This window comes from Oreochromis aureus, linkage group 20, assembly GCF_013358895.1.
Source record: "Oreochromis aureus strain Israel breed Guangdong linkage group 20, ZZ_aureus, whole genome shotgun sequence".
NCBI classification, from domain to species: domain Eukaryota; kingdom Metazoa; phylum Chordata; class Actinopteri; order Cichliformes; family Cichlidae; genus Oreochromis; species Oreochromis aureus.
The window spans coordinates 21,545,511-21,567,027 of NC_052961.1; the positions used below are offsets into that span (position 1 = coordinate 21,545,511).

A 21,517-nucleotide genomic window follows, 5' to 3' on the forward strand; every position below is an offset into this window, starting at 1 on the left:
AAAAATAGTCTGGGTTAAACTGAAATAGGAGTAGATGAAAAATGGCCGTTGTCTGTCAGAAATTACATGACAAAATGTGAGATGCCAACATCCTGATGATGATAATGTTTTAGGAATATAGGCGTGTTTGTGGAAAATGTTAACTCTCACAAGTTAAATTTGGAGTGTTTTACCTAGTCCGAGGATCTTTTTGACCTACGTCGAAGAGTCCATTTCCTCAAACAATTGAAGGACTGCGCGGAATCCGCGCGTCTCTCTCTCCCTGCAGTCTGCAAATAAGGACATAAATCCGAGCAGAGTTTTTACGGTTATGGTTACAGATGCTCTCCACGTACCTACACTAAGTGTAATAAATATTTGTATTTTTTGTGAAAAGAAAAGAAAAATCCCAGTATTCATCATAATAATGAATGTTTAATTCTTTACTTGGTCACTGTTCAGTCTCTGCCCTAAACAGCAGAGACTGCGAAGATAACAGGTGGTTTGCAAAAACAGAGTGAGTAGAATTGACTTTTACTACTTCAGTTTTGCTATAACCACAACTTTTCTCCTCGCTTGCTTGCCCACATTTAGATTTGTGGTTGCTATGGCAACAGCAGGACTGCGCAATGGTGCTGAGCGTTGTTGTACTCGGTGTGCATGTAAATGCGTGTCTGCGCATGGCGTGCTGGGGGTGGGCCTCTCCATCACACCCCCATCCTCCATCAGTGCTGCAGCTCAGGCACGGGAGTCTTACTGAGGGGGCGGGGACTGTTCCGATGCAGAGGGATGCTCCGCAGCCCCACGCTGGACCAACCAGTCTGGAAATCCCTGCTCGCATCCACACAGCACGCGCATATACACACACACTCACACACGGACACGCTGACTGGCACCGACTCCCTCAAACTCCCAGCATCTGTGCTCCATCCCTCCTCTCCTCTCCTGTCTGTCCCCGGTCTCCTCTCTTGTCCTCTCTCACTGTGTCTCTTATCGCCGCTCCGTCAGCCGCAGCTCTGACTCACTCAGCTCTTCTTTTCCCAATTTGAGCCAGCGAGACCCGGGAACATGTCCTCCAACCTGACCTCCGGGAACTCAGCCGGGGGCACAGGGGCCAAAAACAAGCCCTTGTCTCCCTTCAGGAAGAGGGGAAGCCTGCAGTACACAGCCAGCACAGGTGAGTGGTGGCAGACTGGAACTGCAGAGGGAGGACGGTTTGAGCATCCTGATCTTGTAACAGAAGGAGGAATATAATATGATCTGAAGCCAGGGGGATTAGCCCTGTACTATGCATATTTAGGTGAAAATACATTGTTTTATTTTAGAAAACAAGAAAAAACTCATGAAAGAAGAATCTTTAGTAATTACTTTTTCTTCGTAAGTAGTTGGGAAATGCAAACCTGTTGATTAGAGAGGTGCAGCAGAGGATGCTTTGGATGCTCTGTGGGGGATTTTGCCTTCATACCCTGCAGTTTAATGTCAGCTTTCTGGCTTCCAGTTTTGCCCTTCAACTCTTATTTTTCAGCCTCATTTTAGAACACACACAACATGCATCAGCTGGATCATCCAAAGTAGATTTACAGTATGACCGGCTGCTGCTGTATGGAGCAAATTTGATGTTGCGTAACTTGTTGTTGTCAGGTGAAAACTGATGTTTTGCCTGTTGTCATGTTTTAGCCTAAAGGATTACAGGCTGTTTGACAAGTTGGAAGTGCTTTGTATTGTTGCATACTTTCGAAACATATTGCATGCAGTGAAAAAAACAATTTAGTCTCTGTACAGCATGTATAATTAGTCTTCTCCTTTAAGAAATGGGATAGGCTGCTTAGATAAACAGCAACAGCGGTGTTTTTCACTCAGCCCCATGGCGGTATGTAGCCTGCAGAGAATATGTAGGTTGGTACCTCAGGACTTGATCCCCCACTGAATGAGAGGATTAGCCTCCCTACTGATGTATGCACACGCTGGTCAGGCTTTCACTGAAACTACAGAGTATACAATGACCAAAAGATCAAATAGCAGCTATTTCTGTTCATTAGTCTTCTTTGAAATGCAAAATGTGTTCATTCAGTTACAGTTACGTCATGCAAATGATGATATAATGAAAGATCATACTTAGATCTTATGAGTTGTTTAAAAGGAATCAAACACCTCAGTGTCATTCAGAATTATAGTCAGTCTTTGTTGGTCATCTGTTTTTCAGAGAGAAAGAAAAATATGCAAATATTAAATCATTTCACCCCACCGCAGGTTTTTGATTCAAGAAAATGAACTGAGCCATAGATAACTATATTTAAATAGAAGAAGACACCTGAGTCTCGATGTTATTTTATTTGGAGGAAGTAATATAGTCTTTCCTCACTGGAATACATTTGAGAGTTTGGAATGACATAATGCACGCACAACGTATTCTTAAAAAATATACTGCGTCTTTAAAAAAAGCTCCTTCAGATAGGTCATGTCACCACTGGGGATAGACAGCAGCATGCTATGACGTTATGATGATTGGCGAGGTAGTTAGGGATTGATTTTTAACCCTGACAATAAATGCAACAGCAGGAGGTCTGAGGGATTCGTCAGCCCCCCTCCCTTCCAGTCGAAATGCTCCCTGTAATTATCCTCATTTACTGCTCCAAAATTGCCTTCTTGTTGGAAGAAATCATTGAAGAGAAGGAGCACTGGCAGAAACAGGAAGCGCAGGCTGTCTCTGCCAATACAGATTCAGTACTGAAGCCTCCGGGGTTTGATTTAGCAAGTCTCCACAGAGGCACATTAACACAACATCACATTTTATGTTGTTAAAGCATCCAGGGAACCTTCTGAGTAAGCAAAGATGACATTTAAGTGACTCATTTTTTTTTTGTTTTTTCAAAAGGATGCCCTCTAGTTCACACCACTGCAGTACACTGCAGTCTGTATAAGATGGAGTAAAAATAAAAACAGGTTGCAGGTTAGCGAGAGTGTGACTATATTAGATGTTCTATTTGAAGAATTACTAAGGTTTTTAATAATGCTGCAGCTGCTTATTAGAGATCATAAATTCGAGATTGTGTGCTCGCTGCTCTGCTGAATGGTTGTTTAAGCTGATATTCCCCATGCTGGAAGAGCTTTTATCTTATTAAATCCAGCAGAGCGGAATAAACAGAACTAAATGAATCTCTCACAGCTTAAATTTCTTCAAGGGTTGTAAAACCTCTGTACACATAATACCCTGCATCATGTCCATCAGGCAGAAAGGCTGTGGTGTAGCATATGCTGTGCAGTGAAACTCTACAGTAATGTGCAGGATTTGTGGAGCGAGCCTCGGCAGAGAGAGAGGCAGTAGGTGAATCACTTCTCTGGCTGTGAAAGAGCCAGTGCCGATATTAGACCGACACCCACTCACCAGTTTGGCTAGTCCGTGCTGTGCGCTGTGTTCCACTTGTTGAACCACTTAAAACAGTGCAAATAACATGTAGCAGTGGATGTTTATTCACAGATTCCCAATAATTGATTAGCTATCGTTATCTTCAATACAGCAGCTGTCAGATAAATGCAGTGAAGGGTCAGAGTTAGGGCTGGAAAAGGCATTCTAGCACTTTGGAAAGGCAGAGCAGCATAAAAAAATACAGATCAAACACAATTTCAAGTAGTACAAAATTCAAATTGGTCGTTCATACAGTAATGGGCCTTTGACACACTGTACTTCGCCCACATCTCGATCACACCTCCTTCGGATGTGTCACGCCTTGTCATCATTGCATGTCACATAAGTCAGAGTCTGTGTCATAAACTGCTACAGTAATGACCCGAGAGAGATCCTGTAGGCATTCCTAACAGGAACCCATTAATGATTGATGCAGGCAGCGATGGTGCCCACCCCAACACCCCTTCAGTTGATAACCTTCAGTCAGTCACTCCTCATGTCCATCCTCAGTCTGTGCTGCAGATTAGCTGCTGGTATATCTCTTACTTAAATGAACCAACTCATCTGGCCCCATACAGGTCTCATGGACTTGTGCCCTAAGGGTGGGACCATCGTTTCAAAGGATATTTGCACATACTTAATAATGTGGTGCTACAAGGGGTATACTGCAGAGTCCTCTGATGTCACCTGCTGTTTGCAGCACATTGATCTGTGGAGAGTTGTCTTGTCTGAAAGGTACGGTGCCGGCTGCTACAGATATATTCTTCAATAGAAAGACTTTCAGTGGATTGTGTGACACATTTAGAGGATTTTTTGTGTATTTTAAGTATTTCCTTTTAATACATCTTTTTACTCTAGCAGCAGTGATGAGTGAGTGATTAGCAGTAATTAGGGTGCTTAATTACCTTTTCTGTAAGGAAATAGTCCTAACGTAAAAGCTTCAGCATGGAAAGCAAAAATATTTTCTTGATTCTGAAATTATCCAGATCAGCTGAGTATATTTGGATTTGAACTGTTGGGATTTTCATGCCAATCATGTCAAAATAACCCTTGCAAATCATCAGTTCAATTCATGATTGAAGAATGAATGAAAACACATCTTTATATAAAAATATGAGGCATTGCTATGATTGAAAATGGTGAATAGATAATTGTTACAATGTCTCATTTAATCTAGATTAATCAATAATAAAATGTATAATTATCAAAGCATATTAACCATCAGAGAGGCACTCTTCAACATACTGATGTTTTTTTCCATATTGGTCCTCGGTGCTAGTTTGGGTAGAATAACACTTTTCATGGCTTTGATTGATCAGTGTGTGACTCTGTGTTCGACCATCAGAGGGAGCCTGGTCTGAAGAAAGTGTTGTTTCTCCCGAGGCCTCAACAGTTTGATTAGACCTCTTGAAAGCAATTTGGAATCTGAGTGCCTTGAAAAAAGAAAAACATCCTTTTAGCCTGAGAGGCAGAGTGATAATTTGCTGGTAGTTATATGGACTTTTCAGTGCTCTACTTTGGTTGACAGCATCATGTTTGAGTCTGGAGCTTAATAAGGGAATACTTTTTTTTTTTTTGCATTATTGTATAATGCAAACAATAATTGTATAATGATGGCCAGAGTGCTTTTAAATCAGTCATTTGTTGTAGTTCAGTACAGCTGCATAGACAACTCTATGCAAATTACCTGCATCCGCATCACATGGAATTGTTTTTAAGAAATTCTGACGGGCCCTGCGACCTGTGCATGGTGTACCCTGCCTCTCACCTTATGGTGAGAATCAATCAATGTCTTTTATTTTTTTTCACAGGTAGCTACAGTTTATTCCTCACATATGTTTCTGCTGCTAAAGTAAAGAAATGCACAATTGACTTCATTTCACATTTTCTGAACTCTTTTCTGAATTTCAGAAAATATGAGTTACTGTTTCATTTGTTCTTTTTTAGATGTTAAATCTGTTCCAAGCCAGAATAATGCCTCCTGTATCATTTGTAATAAAAAGAAAGCATAGATAAAGAGTCTAAGATAGGGACTGAAAAGGTAGGAATTTATTTTACTCAGTTCTGAGTTTAGACAAACTGAGCTGAATAATATTGAGCAAGAGAAGATAAGATGCTTGACGCAAGCACTCGCTTTTTAAAGTGATACAGATTCAAGTTTCAAGCGACATAATGTTTTGTTTATGAGCCTTAATTGTGTTTCAGACACAAAACAAAAGCACAATGCACTAAAATCTTTATATATACATTGATATATATATGTATATGTATGTTAACTGGGACATTCACCAACTTCACTGCATTTTCATCACATTTTTACAGTGAGATCCACATTGTTGCTTCTGTTATCCAGCGCAAATTTACATTTATTACAAAAGTATAACAAGAAAAATGATAGAGCTTATTCAGTGGAGGATTTTGCAAATGTTTAATATTCTGAAATCAGGTTGTAGAAATGCAGGTCATTGTGTTACTGAAGAATAATCTCAAATAGCATATGCATAGAAGACAGTCGCAGACCTGCAGTATGTTTGTGTTGCTGCAGCAACCGTAATGGGGACAACATTGCTGGCCCTTTAATTCCATTCATGTGAGAAGGAGGCAGGTCGCATCCATCGGACAGGCATATCTCTCACACTGCTACTATTCAGCGGCAAAAAAGAGAGAGAGAGAGACAATGACGTCTCAAACCTTGTTGCTGAGACAGCACCGCTTTACTCACACACACTGAGGACACAAACATCCTGAACACATGGTCCCCTCAGCAAAACACAGCATGGACTATAAGGTAGACAGGAGCGGGGGGGTTCTTGTTGCAGTAACTCATAGCAGTAGAGTTCACATCCTCTGGTAATGTGCGCCATCTCCCCCTGCCTCCTTACCCTCCCGTGGTACGTTCCAGATAGATGTCAGAGGCATTCAAATGAGGAGGATCAGCTCCAGAGGCAGCTAGTGCAACGACAGCTGGCCTGAACCAGGAGGCAGACAGAGCAGAGGGGGGGGGTCACATACTGGGATGTGAAGGGGAGTTCATGGATCTGCTGGACCAGCTCTTTGTATGTATGACAGGGACAGATTAAGCGAGCAGAGGGTATGACTGTTTGACTCTGTGAGTGCATTGATGTGAAAGCATACGTATGCGTGTGGGGGGTTTCATTTTATTTTGCCAGTTTTGACATTTGATTGTTTGAAGTGTTTCTTTCTTGTTTCTCACCATCCCTCTGTCCTTGCCATCATATTTAACCCATCTTAAAAGGACAGCAGACGCCATCCTGGGCCATTTGCTGTTTGGCATGCTCCATCTCCCTGCCAGGACAGCTTCTCTCTCCCTCTCTCTGTCTCTCTTTCCTCCCTCGGCCCTGCTAGCTGCTGGTTAACACAGGCTCTAAGGAGACAGGTACGCTCCACTACCCTCATCCCTTGCAAAAAAAAGCACAAATAACCCTCTCGCCCTCCTTCTTTTTTTTCTTCTCTTTTTCCCAATCACTGCCACTCTCCTCTGCCTGTCCCTTGATGGCTTTGTGTAACAGCCCTGAGCAGTGCTGTCTTTAGTGCGCTGAGAAGAATGTGTGTCGATTGATTGTCCCAAAAACTGCTTTTCTCGCGTCTTTTGAGAGTGCTCTAAAGGTGCAACCGTGCAAAGAGAAGCAGCCAGGGTCGATAAATTGAGCTACGCCTCCAACCGCAAGACCCTGCAGAAATTTTTTTTTCAAGTCTAGTGGGCATTGAGCCTTTTATAGTTTTGGTATTGCTTTTCTTTATGGTTCAACTGAGAAGTCTGACAACAGGAAAATAAATACAGAGAGGAGATTTGTGAACATGCAGTTTGTGCAGCTGCAGAGACTAAACCATCACTCGGCATAGAAGAACTTTGAGTAATGAGAGATGGCGGCTGATTGATGCATAGCTGGAAAGCATCCTTTTTTCTTTCTTTTTTTTATATGACCAGGAGACTGCCCATATAAATGGTGAGTCGCCAAATTTGGTAATTTAGTTACGCTGAAGTGGTAATCTGCAACTATCGATGAAAAACAACTGAAACAGTGGTTCCGAGACTAAATTTCCAAATTTACTCCCCTGACTTATTAATCATACTTGTCGATCACCAGTAATCCTGCCGTCTCAGCAGTGCTGACACGTGCGCGGTGAGAACATACGGCTTCCACTGTGAGAGATTTGCAGCAGAGGCTGTGAGTCACTGACATTTTTTGTGAGCTGAAAGATGCACAGTCAGTGGAAGAAGGTAGAAAGTGTTTGGTGAAGCATGGCCCGTGTGGTTGTTGACACAAAGAGGGGAGGGTGTAGAGGTAAAAGAGAGTCAATATACCAATATAACCATCCTGTAATGTTAACTATGGTTGGTCAGGGAATATTAACGCTCTTTGGAAAGTTTTATTCCAGTATAAGGTTGAGAAAAAAGCAGCTCCAGGAGTAGGTTGACTTCCCAGTTATCGTTGCATCTGCGGTGACTTTTTACACCATGCTGTAAGACTTGAGCTGGAGCTGGGACCTCTCCATGCTCTGTATTGCTATTGAAATATTCATGTGGTGGAAGTCTCTCTGCAAGCTGATACTATCTGACCTTGTTTTGAGGCAATATGTAGTGACGAGCTGTGAGAGAGCATGTGAGCTGCGTTGTCTTATGTTCAACGTGTTTCTTGCTCTAAGACGTGTTAGAGCTTGGAGACACTTTAAATTGTGTTTTAATCAGGCCCTCGTGCACCTGCCTCATAGTGCATTAAAAGCTTCAGCCTGCCGGATTATATATTGTTTAAAGGCAAATGAATTATGGCTGACTTTAATTTTTGAGTGGTTTGCTCTTCTGTTGGGGGCTGTTGGAGTTGTTATGCAACCATTGATGCTACTGATCCAAATATAGCAGCCATTAGGGGATTAGCTTGGGGTCTGGTAGGCTTGGCTAGGCTCTGCTCTATTGTGGCCCAGCATGCATGTCTTTGCCACTGGTCACCTCCTGCCCTCCGCACCAGTGTCCGCTGTAATCATGATGATTTTGATGTCTCCCAGACTGACAGCGGAGAAATATCTTAGGCAACCGTTACCGTGACTTCAGTTTTCAGCTGAGATTGGAGCATCGCAGCGTTTTTTTACTGACTCAGCCCTGCTTTTGGAAAGAGGAAGCTGACTTATATGAGCATCAGTATAATTTCTTGTTTATATAAATGATTTATTATACATTTACATTTACATTATGTCTAGAGCTGCCACTAACAGCTATTTGCATCAGCAGTTAGTCTGCAGTAAAAACTGTCAAAATAGTGGGAAATGATAATTATGGCTTCCAAACTCCCAAAGTCCAAAGTTAAGCATGGGGCTATGTCTCTGTGTTAGCCTTGTACCAGACTGGTGACCAGTCCAGGCTGTACCCTGCCTCTTGCCCCATGGTACTTGGGATATGCTCCTCATTCAACTATGAAAAGGCAAAACATTATCATACTCAAATAATTAAGAAAAAAGTTTGCGTTTCTCATAATGATCTCAAAAACCTTTTAGCCAGAGATACTGTGCTTGTTTTGACTTTACTCCCTTGTAGTCCATGTGAGTGGGAGTGGGAAGTGCTGATTGGACGGTGTTAAGCAGAAGGTGATAAACTGGTGGTGAGTTGTGGTCCAGCCAATTATTTTACCACCATCTCTCTTTATAGCAGCCATTTCGCCTACTTCACTGAGTGTTTTTTTTTAAAAATTTAAATAAATTTTAATGAAGCTTTTTGTGAAGTGCTAATCGGCCCAGTTAATTGGCCTCTCTGGTCTCCTTTGCTTTCTCCAAGGAGCAGGCATGCTCAGACATGCTGCGTTAAATAAGTCAAACTTCAGCGCAGACTTTAAGTATCAAACAGTGCGCCCTCTTTGACCTTCTTGTGTGTATGGTCTATAAATGCTGACGGACAACAGTCTCAGTGACAGCCTAGCATGCACAGGATGAAATATTTAGCAGGATGATGAATATTTCAGTGGCAGGTGCATCGTTTCAAGGGGAAGATTAATATCTGTCTAAATATACACCGAGAGGGGAAAGTGCGATCTCTGTTTTCTTTTGTGCTATAAAAAAACAGTTTCCACTCATACCTCTCATGTCCTAAGTCTTTGAATGTCAAGAACCAGCCTCCTTTATTTTCCCCTCTTCAGCTTCCCATGACAACAGGGTTTGTATAAAACTCAAGCCTCGCAATGGCAACAATGGCTTGCATCAGTCGGTGTATGTGCTGATGGGCTCTCCACCTGAATGGCTCATTGTGTCTGAAGGCACAAACAGCCACTGAGCTCAGACCTCCACTGCTGTGTGAAGAGGAACAACAAGCTTCTGCAGATTGTTTTGGTGACTTTGAAAAAGTTTTACAAGCAATCTCATCGGTGCTAACATGCAATATTAAGAGTAAATTAAACTGAATCGATACTTTTGCTGAGTGAATAAAAAGCTTTTAGCAGTGGAGCGTCCCTGACTGAGATGTGCTGTTTTCAGTTTGTAACAATGCATTACCTCATGCTCAAAAGCTTTTTAAATGACCATGAAAGCCACAGAAACCATTATAATTTGATAATTCTGAGGAGCCTAGAAAAAGTAAACATCTTAGACTCTGACGGTAAATCTTTAAATCAAAGTGAGTAACACTTTATAACAGCCCACAACTAAGGGTAAAATTCCCCTGTAATTAAATGGACATTCAGTGTGTTTCATTTGAAGTCAAAATGTAATTATATTTGCATAATAACAAAGTTTGACAGTTTTACAGTAAACAAAGAAATAATTATACTGTAAATAAATTTAAGTCGTGCGCATGTCATTTTTAGTACTTTGTAATTTCCTGGTAATTCAGTGGAAAACCAAACATTATTGCGCCATCTTTTTGGGGTGCAGGCTGTATTATGAAGTAGCATAAGCTTGCCTAACTTTCAGGTATTTTACAGAATGGGAGACAAATCTTTAATGTAGGTAAATTTAAGTACAACAAAACTCATTTTAAAATTTTGTTTCTTAGTAATTTTGAAGGTAAACAATATTTCCAATCCTGCATTTATGATGCATGATGAAGTTTCTATTGTTCATTTCTTCTTTTTTACTTATGATGTACTTAAAATTACTTACATTATAATATGTGCCTCCTGCAAAATATCCAGAAGTTGGGTAAGGTTAAGCTACTCCATAATACAGCCTGCACGCCCAAGAGTACAATGTACTTATGATGTAAGATAAGGAAATATTTGTTGTTTTTTCAATAAATTACCAGGATATTAAGTATTTGTAAGTAAATATAAACTTATAAACTTAATTACGCTGTTAGTCACGGACTGTATTATAAAATATTACCCTAAATGGAAGCAAGTTGCTATTATCATGCACACCAATGACAAATTATTTCCTACAGGTTATTAAAAAAGCAGCACAGGCAAAGACATGATATAAAGATAAACAGCAAACATTAGCCACCATGTGCTCCACTCAGTGGGTTGTTTCTTCTCTTCATACTGTAATTAGACCATTATTTACTGAAGTCTCAAAATAAGGCTCCTGAGAATATGTTATCACAGAAGAGAAACTGCTCACTGCCTACTTTCTTTCCCTATTTATCTGCAGTTGATCTCCGTGGTACCCGCCACCTCCTCACTTCCCAGCATTCCCTGCCTGGGATCCCTGTGGCCTTGAAACAATCCATTGACCTACGTACTTCCATGGATGGAAAATACAAGGAGATTGCCGAAGTCAGTGTTCAGCCACTGTGCAAATAATTAACCAGTGATGTTCAAAGTTACGCCGTGGCTTTCATTTTTGTTTGTCTCTGTCTGAAGGAGCTGTTCTCACGCAGCCTGGCAGAGAGTGAGATGCGGAGCGCCCCCTATGAATTTCCAGAGGACAGCCCCATTGAACAGCTGGAGGAGAAACGCCATCGCCTTGAGCGACAGATCAGCCAGGATGTCAAGTAAGTGCGTGAGGCAAAAGAGGTATGTGACTTTGTAGTCAGACTATGAACTCAACTCAGCCTTTGTGTTTGTGAGCTCAGGTTTGAACCTGACATCCTCCTACGAGCTAAGCAAGAGTTCATGAAGACTGACAGTGCCTCAGATCTTGAGTGAGTCAACCGTAGTCACATGAACCCCTCAATGCTCATCTTAAACTGCCAGAATGGTGATCTCATATGTTTATTTATCTATCTTAAGATACATGAAGGAGCAGAGCCAAATTCCTGACCTGCAGGAGAGAGAACCGGTCCCTGAGAGGGAGTACCAGAGAGTCACTATTTCTGGAGAAGAAAAATGTGGGGTAAGTCAGAGTGGTCACTGCAGGAAGACTGTGTGTGTGTTTTTTTCTCTTACAGTCAAATCTCTCATGAACACATCTGTTTTTCTGTCCTTTATCAAGGTTCCATTTACAGATCTGCTGGATGCTGCCAAATGTGTAGTGAAGGCTCTGTTCATCAGGCAAAAGTACATGGGGCTGTCGCTGCAGAGCTTCTGCAGAACCACTGCTCGTTACCTGCAGGAGCTGAGTGAGAGACCCCTAGACTTAGATATCTATGAGGAAGAGATCCCAGAAACCACGGTCACTGCAAGTATGAATGTCCTCATCTGCACCATTGTTCTTGCATCATTTTATACTGTACTCTAAATTAGTCAAAACAATATTTATTTAGTATACCCCACAGGTCTGTTGTTACGGGCCATCAGGTCCTTTTACAACCGAGGTGAGAGTGTTGTCTGCGTCCTTGGCACAAAGTCAGGCACGTTTTCAGTCTGTGTTGGACTCTGCCTGGTTTTCCCCTTGTCTCAGATTCTGTAGCTGGGGTAAGGAGGGTGTCTGCTTTGGAAACCTGAGAATAGCATCCTGCTTTTTGCGGTTGATGTGGTTTTGTTGGCTTCATTGGAGCATGACCTTCAGCGTGCACTGGAGTGGTTTTCAGCCAAGTGTGAAAGGGACAGGATGAGAGTCAGAACCTCCAAAATGCAGGACACGGTTCTTTAGTGGAACATAGTGCAGAGCTCTGAGTTGGGGAAGAGACTGGCCTGAAAAGGAAAAATGATTTACCATACAATCTACTCCTCCCCCCCACAAAGAAAAAAAAACCGTATGGTCGTGCATCCTGGGTAATTACTGGAAGAGTAATTCCAGTAATTCCATGATTAAACTAGTTTTTATGAAGTAAATAAGGAACATGTTTTCTCCTTTCAGGTTAAAAAATATTAGGAGTCTTTGTATATCAATGTGTTATTTAATGTAAATGTATGTCTTTGTAAATTTAGTTTCTCTAGGTTATAAGTCTAAAAAAAAGAAATGTACGTGTTGTTTCAGTTTTTTAAATATTTCAATACAAATCAAAGCTGTTATTTATTTAATCACAAATTTGACCCAAGAGATTTAACTGCAGGATAATTTCAGCTCATTCTTGAAGATAATAATAATTACCAACGGTTATTTGCACCTGTGTTCTTGAGTGCTCTATTCAGGCTAATCTTGCTCAGAAATATTTGGTAATCTGTGCAATTCTCTCATATTAAAACATAACCAGGGACACCCACAGATCTCACGATCCATCTCTTGCACACCCGAGAACAGGCTGTCACAGCATGTAGGCAGTTAAAGTCAGACCATAGCTGCACTTGCTTGCCCACCTTGATGAAAGTCGTGACACACTGGATCATTCTGTCTCCTCTTAGATGCCACAGTGCACCCACCTGTTTCTAAAACACACCCCTATGAGAACGTGGACCCTGCCAGCATGCCCCCTGATATGGGTTACGGCTGTAAGATGGTGGATGGTGTTATGCACTTGTACACGACGAGGAACACTATGGATAAGTGAGATATCCGTCGGGAATCTTTTACTTTCTGCACACATGCTTCGTCCTCACTGTGACTAGATTCATGTCTGTTTTTAGAGTTGAGTTCACACCTTTTGCTTGCAGGAAAGAGTGTTTTAGTTGTTATGTTGCCTACAGGACCACAGAGCTGGATCTGCCGTATCCAGACCTGCAGGAGTACATCGCTGATATGAACGTCATGATGGCTCTCATCATAAATGGACCAGTGTAGGTTTCCCCCATTTTTTAATAAATTATTAATTTAACCTTATAGTTAAAATATAGATTCTCGAAAAATATCAACAGAAGTTTATTTTCAGACTGTCACAGAAATAGTCCACCATTTGTCTTTTGTTCGGCTTTGCCACAGAAAGTCCTTCTGCTATAGACGTCTGCAATACCTCAGCTCCAAATTCCAGATGCACATCCTGCTCAATGAGATGAAAGAGCTGGCAGCACAGAAGAAAGTCCCACATCGAGACTTTTATAATATCCGTAAGGTGAACTTGAGAGCTTTTTCTTTTTCACCCAGTCATGGTTAGTGACCCAGGCAGTATCCTAGAGGGTTTACTTTCCCTGTTTGTCTGACTTGTTCCGCAGGTTGACACGCACATTCATGCTTCCTCTTGTATGAACCAGAAGCACCTTCTACGTTTTATCAAAAGAGCCATGAAGAAGTATCCCAAAGAGATTGTACACATGGAAAGAGGCAAGGGTCAGACACTGATGGAGGTGTTTGAGAGCATGAACCTTACAGCCTTTGACCTGAGTGTTGACACACTGGACATGCATGCAGTGAGTAGTGCCCATAAAGGAGACTTTAAAAAAAAGGTCTTCAGAGGTGCTGCCTGACTCAATAGTTCACCTTTTTATTGCAGGATCGTAACACTTTCCACCGATTTGACAAATTCAATGCCAAATATAATCCCATTGGTGAGTCCATCCTGAGAGAGATCTTCATCAAAACGGACAACTACATTGAGGGGAAATACTTTGGTCACATTATTAAGGTGCTCACTGTATGCACAAACACTCGAAGTTGCAAGCACTTGTTTCTTACACAGAGCAGTCGTTTCTGGTACCTGGAGGCGGGCTCTCTGGGCTTTGGCGCCCTCTGGCTGACTTGTTGTGTCTCTTCTTCTTAGGAGGTGATGGCCGACTTGGAGGAGAGCAAGTACCAGAACGTGGAGCTCAGGCTGTCAATCTACGGCCGCTCCAGAAACGAGTGGGACAAACTGGCCAGATGGGCAGTCAAACATCAGGTCTACTCCGACAACGTGCGCTGGCTTGTCCAAGTGCCACGACTCTTGTGAGTTTAAAAAGAGTAGCAAACTGAATTAAATAAACAACAGTGAAAAAGCAGTCCCCTCTCTCTTTAGAGCAGATTTTAAGTAAGATAATAATAACTGATGATACTTGCACACCCTTGTTGCTAAGCTACTCGAAGTTATGTAACATTTGTAAATATAAATGTGGTGTTGTGATATATCATATGACAAAAATTGAGAGATAAAAAGAAGAGTAGCAACGTAACTAAGTTGTCGTGCATCTTCTCCATGCCTGAAAAGAGACACTGTTTAGATTTTTACTGTGTTTAGTTTTTGTTGTTTGTTTTTGTGTCATTTATATAACTTATACTGAAAACTAAGCATTTCCATGTATCTAGCAACTTTCACACAAATCCAAGTCAATATTATGAATGATCCTTCTGTAAATATCTGTTGAATACATGAGTAAAATAAAGATTTGATATCTATTATTTCCTCAAACAATTCTTCAGTTATCTCCCCTGTGGGCTTCTTGAATTGTTTTTCTTGTTTCTTCAAGTGACGTCTACCACACGAAGAAACAGCTGTGCAACTTCCAAGAAATGCTGGAGAATATCTTCATGCCTCTGTTTGAGGTTACGGTCGACCCCAGCAGCCACCCAGAGCTGCACCTCTTCCTTCAGCACGTACGACATCTAAGCTTTTTTGGTCATTCGCTTTTACTGCAGTCACTTTTTGGGTAGTCGTTTTATTGATCTGCTCTTCATCCAACAGGTTGTGGGGTTCGACAGCGTGGATGATGAATCAAAACCAGAGCAACATATCTTCAACCTGGACAGTCCGCTCCCAGTCAACTGGACAGAAGAGGACAACCCGCCCTATTCCTACTACCTCTACTACATGTATACAAACATGACTGTGCTGAATCACCTGCGCAGGTACATAAATCATACTTTACTTGATCTGACTGCCCAAGATTTTTGATCCGTGATTGTATATTTTTTGTGTTTTCAACATCAGTAAGACAAATAAATCAGTCCTTAATGTGTCATTTTAGCTATTAACGGGGGTTTTTTGTTATAGTTGTCAGTATCTTGGTCTCTGATAAGAATAGGTGAAGATTTTTAATGCATTTGTAAAAGGAAGTGTTAAAAAATTACTTTCCTTTCAAAAAATGCCCGCTTGCAAAATCTGCTGTACAGTTTGTCAACCTTAGTTTTAATCACAAAAAGACAGTTTTTGTAAAGTACATGCAGCACATCAATAATAAAGATTAGTAACATTATTGGATAAAAAAGGTGAAAAGCCCAGATTTATCTCATGTGAATTAAGCTGAAAAAACTTTGATAACAAATGCAAATTCTGTGTTTCGACAGTGCTTAAGGTTACAGACTAGATAATACACACTGGGGATTTGCCCTTTGCTTTTATCTGCCATCTTCTTTGTATATGAGTCACTGGGAAGCAGCAAAGAGTGTTCATTTACGCTGAGCACTAACACAGCTGAACTCACCTCCCACTATTGTGTGGCTTTATCGTTCCAGGCAGCGGGGGTTCCACACACTCGTCCTACGTCCTCACTGTGGCGAGGCGGGGCCGATCCATCACCTGGTTTCTGGTTTCATGCTGTCCGAGAATATCTCCCATGGGCTGCTGCTCAGGAAGGTGTGACCTTCAACAGCGGTTGAGCAGCTGTTTACCTCACATACAGGGGACGTTATCTTTCCAAAAGTTTATGAGGGCCTCAGATTATAGATTATTATTATTAGATTTTATTTATTGTGTATTATGTTTCTTCCTTATGAGATCTTGGAAAATTACACCTGATGTACTTCTGATGCTTTGGTTGTTACAGAGTCATCATTGTGCCATGTTTTCTTTCCAGGCTCCTGTGCTGCAGTATCTATACTACCTAGCCCAGGTAGGCATCGCCATGTCTCCTCTCAGCAATAACAGCCTGTTTCTCAGCTACCATCGTAACCCTCTACCAGAGTACCTGTCCAGAGGCCTCATGGTCTCTCTGTCTACAGATGACCCTCTGCAATTTCACTTTACCAAGGTAAGTCAAACATTTAATAACATGCTTTAAACCTCCACCTTCACTAAGTCATAAATTCACTGTAAAATCACAAGTAAAGTAACTAAGTCAAAATGTATTTCTATAGCACATTTTGAGATAAACCTCACAACAAAATAATTTTTAAAAAGAGCAAGCACAAGTCTAAAAAGAAAGAGACCACTGAGTCTACAGATCTCCAGCTCGGCGGGAGAGAATCTCCGAGCCTGGGAGCCACTGTTGGAAAAGCTCTGTGCTTTGCAGACACAGGAACCAATCAGAAACAAGCTGCTCATGATTGGTAGATTCAAATTCAACAAATTCAGACTTGTTATTTCAGTTTGGCATAAAAAACACAGAGATCCACACTCTTGCACCCACTATATTGCTCCCACCTGTGTGTTTGTGTGTGTGCGTGTGTGTGTGTGTGTGTGTGTTTTCTTCATTCTGATGCACTTCAGCTCCAGGTTTTGCTTTTTTTTAAACTACTTTTTGAAAAGGCAATTTCAACAAGTGATGTTTATTTTTGGTACTTTTTGGGGTTTATTTATTATTATTCAGTTTTTGGTAATTCTACCCTCCCTCAGTGTTTACTCCTTTTCTACTTCTACATTTAACCTCATTTATATTTTTGTGTTCTAATGTAATTAAGTTGGTTCAGCAAATTCAGCTTTGGATATTTCAAATAAACTTTAAGCTCTTCAGACAAAATCTTTAAATTTTCAACTTTAACTTTGCATTTTCACTACAAAATGCTTTTATATAATTGTCTTTGTACTTTTAGGAGCCATTGATGGAAGAGTACAGCATTGCTGCTCAAGTGTGGAAACTGAGCTCCTGTGACATGTGTGAGCTTGCCAGAAACAGTGTACTGATGAGTGGATTTTCTCATAAGGTATACATTTTTTGTTGCATATCACAAATTCTGGTGTTCTGCAGAGTGTTTAATAATATATATATATATATATATGTTTAAATCAGGCAAAGCGTTACTGGCTGGGCCCAAACTACATTAAGGAGGGACAGGAAGGCAACGACATCAGGCGAACCAACGTTCCTGACATCCGTGTGGCGTACCGGTACGAGACCATGTGTGAGGAGTTAAATTTAATCACACAGGCCATTCACACAGATGAGCTGGAGACCATCAGAGAGGAGGGAAGCCTTTGTATGGGAGCTGTGCAGGCGGAGAAGTGACCATGCTGAACAACACAAACAAAATTCTCACCACATTCCGTGTTTTTACATCAGGACATTGCACAGATTTACATATAAACATATCACATCATGGAAAAAGAGAAAAGCTACGCTATAGGAAGATAATGAGAGCTGCTAGTAGCCAATATCAGAGAGAGAATTTACAGTCTGTGTGCCCAAGGTGTTTGCTTCTTTCTTTATTTTATCACAGTAATTAGAATTTCATGACATCTCTTGTTCTTTATTTTGTTTTGTTTTTTTAATGGTTGGTGACCATGTTGTGTCATATTTACATGTTGGTACAATGTAATTCTTCCTGTATCAGATTTGAGCAACGTTCACATTCAAAATTTTATCAAACTCATAAAAAAATACACTGGATCCAACAAAGAAAGAAGACAACCTAACTCCAGGGTAACTCCATAAAGGTCTGGAGCTGATACAGAGGACACTGAGGTCCCGCTCTTTGAGGCCTTTCTTAAGTAAACCAAGATGAACTGTTTTGAGTATCCATAAAAGGTTTAAACTCTTAACAAAGGAGAGCGCACAGAAACTATCCAACTATGTCTCAAAAGTAAGGCGGGTGTTCAAGGCACCAGTAATGCAGGCCATACAAAGGATATATGGATGAGTGGAAATGTAGACGTGGAAGGCTGCCAGAGAAATGGAGCATATGAACTCCCAGGCTTTTATAACCTGAAATAACCTGAACCTTAAACTTAAACTTAAGCAAAGCACCATACAGCAAGAATTCACATTACCTTTAGAGCAACAAAATAAACTATGCCTCTGCAGTCACAGTGATACCTGAGGAAAGAGTTAAACACTAGCGTGGACTCAAGGACAAACTGATTAGAATTCAGTGGTCGAAGATTAACGTCATCGTGACTTCACAAATTCATTTTTTTGGTCAGACTAGTGACACTACTCCTTTGTATTCACTTTTACTTCAAAATCTTTACAACTCTTATTTTTTCCCATATTATTTTCTATATCTCTTATTACCTAATTTTGCCCCTAAATTGTAGAAGTCTATCTCATGATAAAGACAGAGGCAAAGCTAGAATTTCTTGGCCTGTGATAAACAAATATCAGAGAACTAATTAGGTCAGTTATTTTCCACACCCTCCAAAGGCCTGAATGATGCTTAAGTCCCATTTTTCTCTGTGCACACACCCACAGTATTAGTAAATCAAATTTGCATCTACAGATTGTGGTTTGTGTAACAAGCTGAGCTGCAGCAGTCATGTCCTTTATATGAGCAGGTGATTGATTTTGACTGAATGGGGTCGCACGTGTTTCCAGTCACACTAAATGAATTATTATTGGGTTATTTGAGACTTAGATGTTCAAATTATTTTGACTTGAGTGTTTCATGGCAAATTATTTTGTAGCTCCTAGTCTAGTCAGGGGGTTTTGATCTGTTTATAGTGAGTCTGTTAGAGTTTATTAAAAGTTTAAACTGCTCCAGTAACATTTTTGTTTCCTTGTAGAAAAGGAATTCACCCCGAGCAGACAGAAACTTAAAATGCTAACACACCCATTCCTAAATCAACAGTCAAATAAATTACAAATATAACTTATTGTTTAATAGTTTCTGAAATCGTGACATTTACTAAATCATGACATTTGTAGCAAATCGGTTCAGCATCCAGTACGACAGCCTTTTAATAATGTCCATAGTAAAAATGGCGAAAGTGGTTGAATTGTTGTGGGTATATGGTTGACATTTCTGCTATAATTACCCACAGGACCTTATGCAGGGTAACTAGCTTAAAAAGTCTCAGTCTTCAGATAGTTTTACTGTTATTTTAGCAGTCATTTCAATGACTCAGTGCAGTGAGGGCACATAAGCATTTGTGTGCAGTGATGCTTCTCATTTGTATTATACTCCTAGTTTGTGACATTGTTTCTGGCAGTCTAAACTTAATTGTAGTACCATCTGTCCTTTACATTAAGTTATTTCTGAGTAATAGTACAGTGAGTGGTGCATGCTGATCCCCTCCCTCAATGTTTCCTCCTTGCACAAGTTCAACCATTGCCAAATCCACAAAAAGTCATTTTTATACAGAACTGAGAATCTGCTAACTTGACAAACTCCTGCCTTCAGTTTAGGTCCTGCTGTCATCAAAAGGCTGCTTGTTGCTATTTCAAAAGCACCGTGTGTCCTCCCACAGAAACGTGTGTGCTGTTTGTAAAATGTTCAGTAATGCTATTTGTGTCTGTAAAAAATAAATCTTATTTGAATTGGAGTGATTTCCTCTTTTCAACAAACCGAGCAAATGCATTTGTTTTCAAAAGTAACAAACATGCAGCACATCACTTGATTAAGAACATGGGAGTAAGAAGTGTTTGCGTCAGTAGCTGATAATCATGAGTAAAAGACATGAAACAAAGAGGACTTTGTTTTCATGTCCAGCTCATCCCCCCTCCATGTGAGTCAGAGTGAGCAGCAAGCTCAGCATAAAACTCACTGTATTGCTATATTTTGTGTTGGGACACTTTTCATGAGAAAATGCACATGATGTGAAGATATGCAAATGGCCTGTTTACCACACAATCAAAATATGTCTGATAAGAAGTTATTTTAGTTTAACAAAGGAGTGATGTTCAAATCATGTCTTCTGATGAAGACAACAACAGAAAGCTCTTGAAAATGTAGTTAGACCAAAACCTTTTGAAAATGAAATTTACATAGAGAAAGCTACTTTGTAGCTTGCTCCCTTATTCACGAGGGGTGCCCGCAGCAGATACAGTGCATCCTGAAGGTATTCACAATGTATCTCTTGTTCCACATTTTGTCATGTTACAGCCTTATTTTAAAATGGATTAAATTTTATTTTTCACTTTACAATTCTGGACACAACACCCCATGATGACAAAGTGAACAAAGACATCCAAGAAAGAGTCTCCAGTGTGACGAGTTGGACACCACCATATCCTTCTTTTTCAAGTTGTATCATAAATTTACACAGAACTTTTCTAAAAGCAGAACATCATTGTTGATTTATGTCCACGGTAAATTCTGCATGAATTAGCTTCCTGATCTTTAGATTTCTCTGTATCAGAGCCGGCAAGAGGCATAAGCAGACTAAGCAGACTACAGACTAAGCCTGTATTAAAATATCTCAGGAATTAAAGTTTACACTCATAGAAAGGGCAGTTTCACTGGTCCAGCCCACTCAAGGTCAAAGTGGGCTGTTGTGTGGCCCACAATATGAAACAAAAAGGGGGTTTGACATCCCTGTGCTAGATTTATAATACAGAAATAAACAATCATGGACAATATACAGTCAATACTGATGGCAGATGGCTTTAGCTGAGTTCCGGGGTGCTAATTCAAATTCTGCTTAAGGCTGTAAAACCATAAAACCTTGGACTGGCTCTGCTCTGTGTCATGAGTCCAAATATGTCAACTCACCATGACTCAGCTGTGACTGAATAAAACAAAAGTCTCACATACAAGATTCCAAGTCAGCTTACATGGAGTGGATTTATAAATCATAATTTAGCCATAATTTAATCATAATTTGGATGGACTGTGCCAGGCATGTGCAGAGAGGGGGGGGCTTGAGCACCTGTCCCTTTCCTCTTATGGTTCCGAGTGCTGTCACCGAACTTTGCAACACAGAGGAGAACTTCACCCCTGAGGTGAGTCACGCTACTGTTGAAGACAGCAACACAGCTGTCACAGCTGCAGAGTTTAGTGTGGAGGTTTTGTGTGTGTGCAGAGGCTCCACACACAGACTCTTCAGACTTGAAAACCACTAGAGATGCTGAGTTGGAGGTCCAATGTAAA

The 21,517-nt window shown here is 40.7% G+C and overlaps 1 protein-coding gene across 3 annotated transcripts; it reads left to right on the top strand.

Annotated features, from left to right (window-relative positions):
- Nucleotides 1-540: 540 nt before the first annotated feature.
- On the top strand, nucleotides 541-19,954 carry ampd2b (adenosine monophosphate deaminase 2b). 3 transcript variants are annotated; one of them, XM_039604047.1, is made up of 19 exons: nucleotides 6,415-6,494; nucleotides 6,642-6,782; nucleotides 10,979-11,103; nucleotides 11,191-11,321; nucleotides 11,403-11,471; nucleotides 11,560-11,662; nucleotides 11,762-11,951; nucleotides 13,054-13,195; nucleotides 13,336-13,425; nucleotides 13,568-13,697; nucleotides 13,798-13,992; nucleotides 14,076-14,207; nucleotides 14,343-14,506; nucleotides 15,025-15,151; nucleotides 15,240-15,403; nucleotides 16,010-16,130; nucleotides 16,351-16,524; nucleotides 17,306-17,416; nucleotides 17,503-19,954. In XM_039604047.1, exons 3-19 carry the CDS (start codon nucleotides 11,074-11,076, stop codon nucleotides 17,716-17,718), a joined length of 2,289 nt encoding a protein of 762 aa, XP_039459981.1. In that variant the 5' UTR covers nucleotides 6,415-6,494; nucleotides 6,642-6,782; nucleotides 10,979-11,073; the 3' UTR covers nucleotides 17,719-19,954. The 3 variants fall into 3 exon arrangements, with proteins under 3 accessions (XP_031582315.1, XP_039459981.1, XP_039459980.1); XM_031726455.2 differs by lacking the exons at nucleotides 6,415-6,494; nucleotides 6,642-6,782 and adding an exon at nucleotides 541-1,156; XM_039604046.1 differs by having other exon boundaries at nucleotides 6,415-6,782.
- Nucleotides 19,955-21,517: the final 1,563 nt, after the last annotated feature.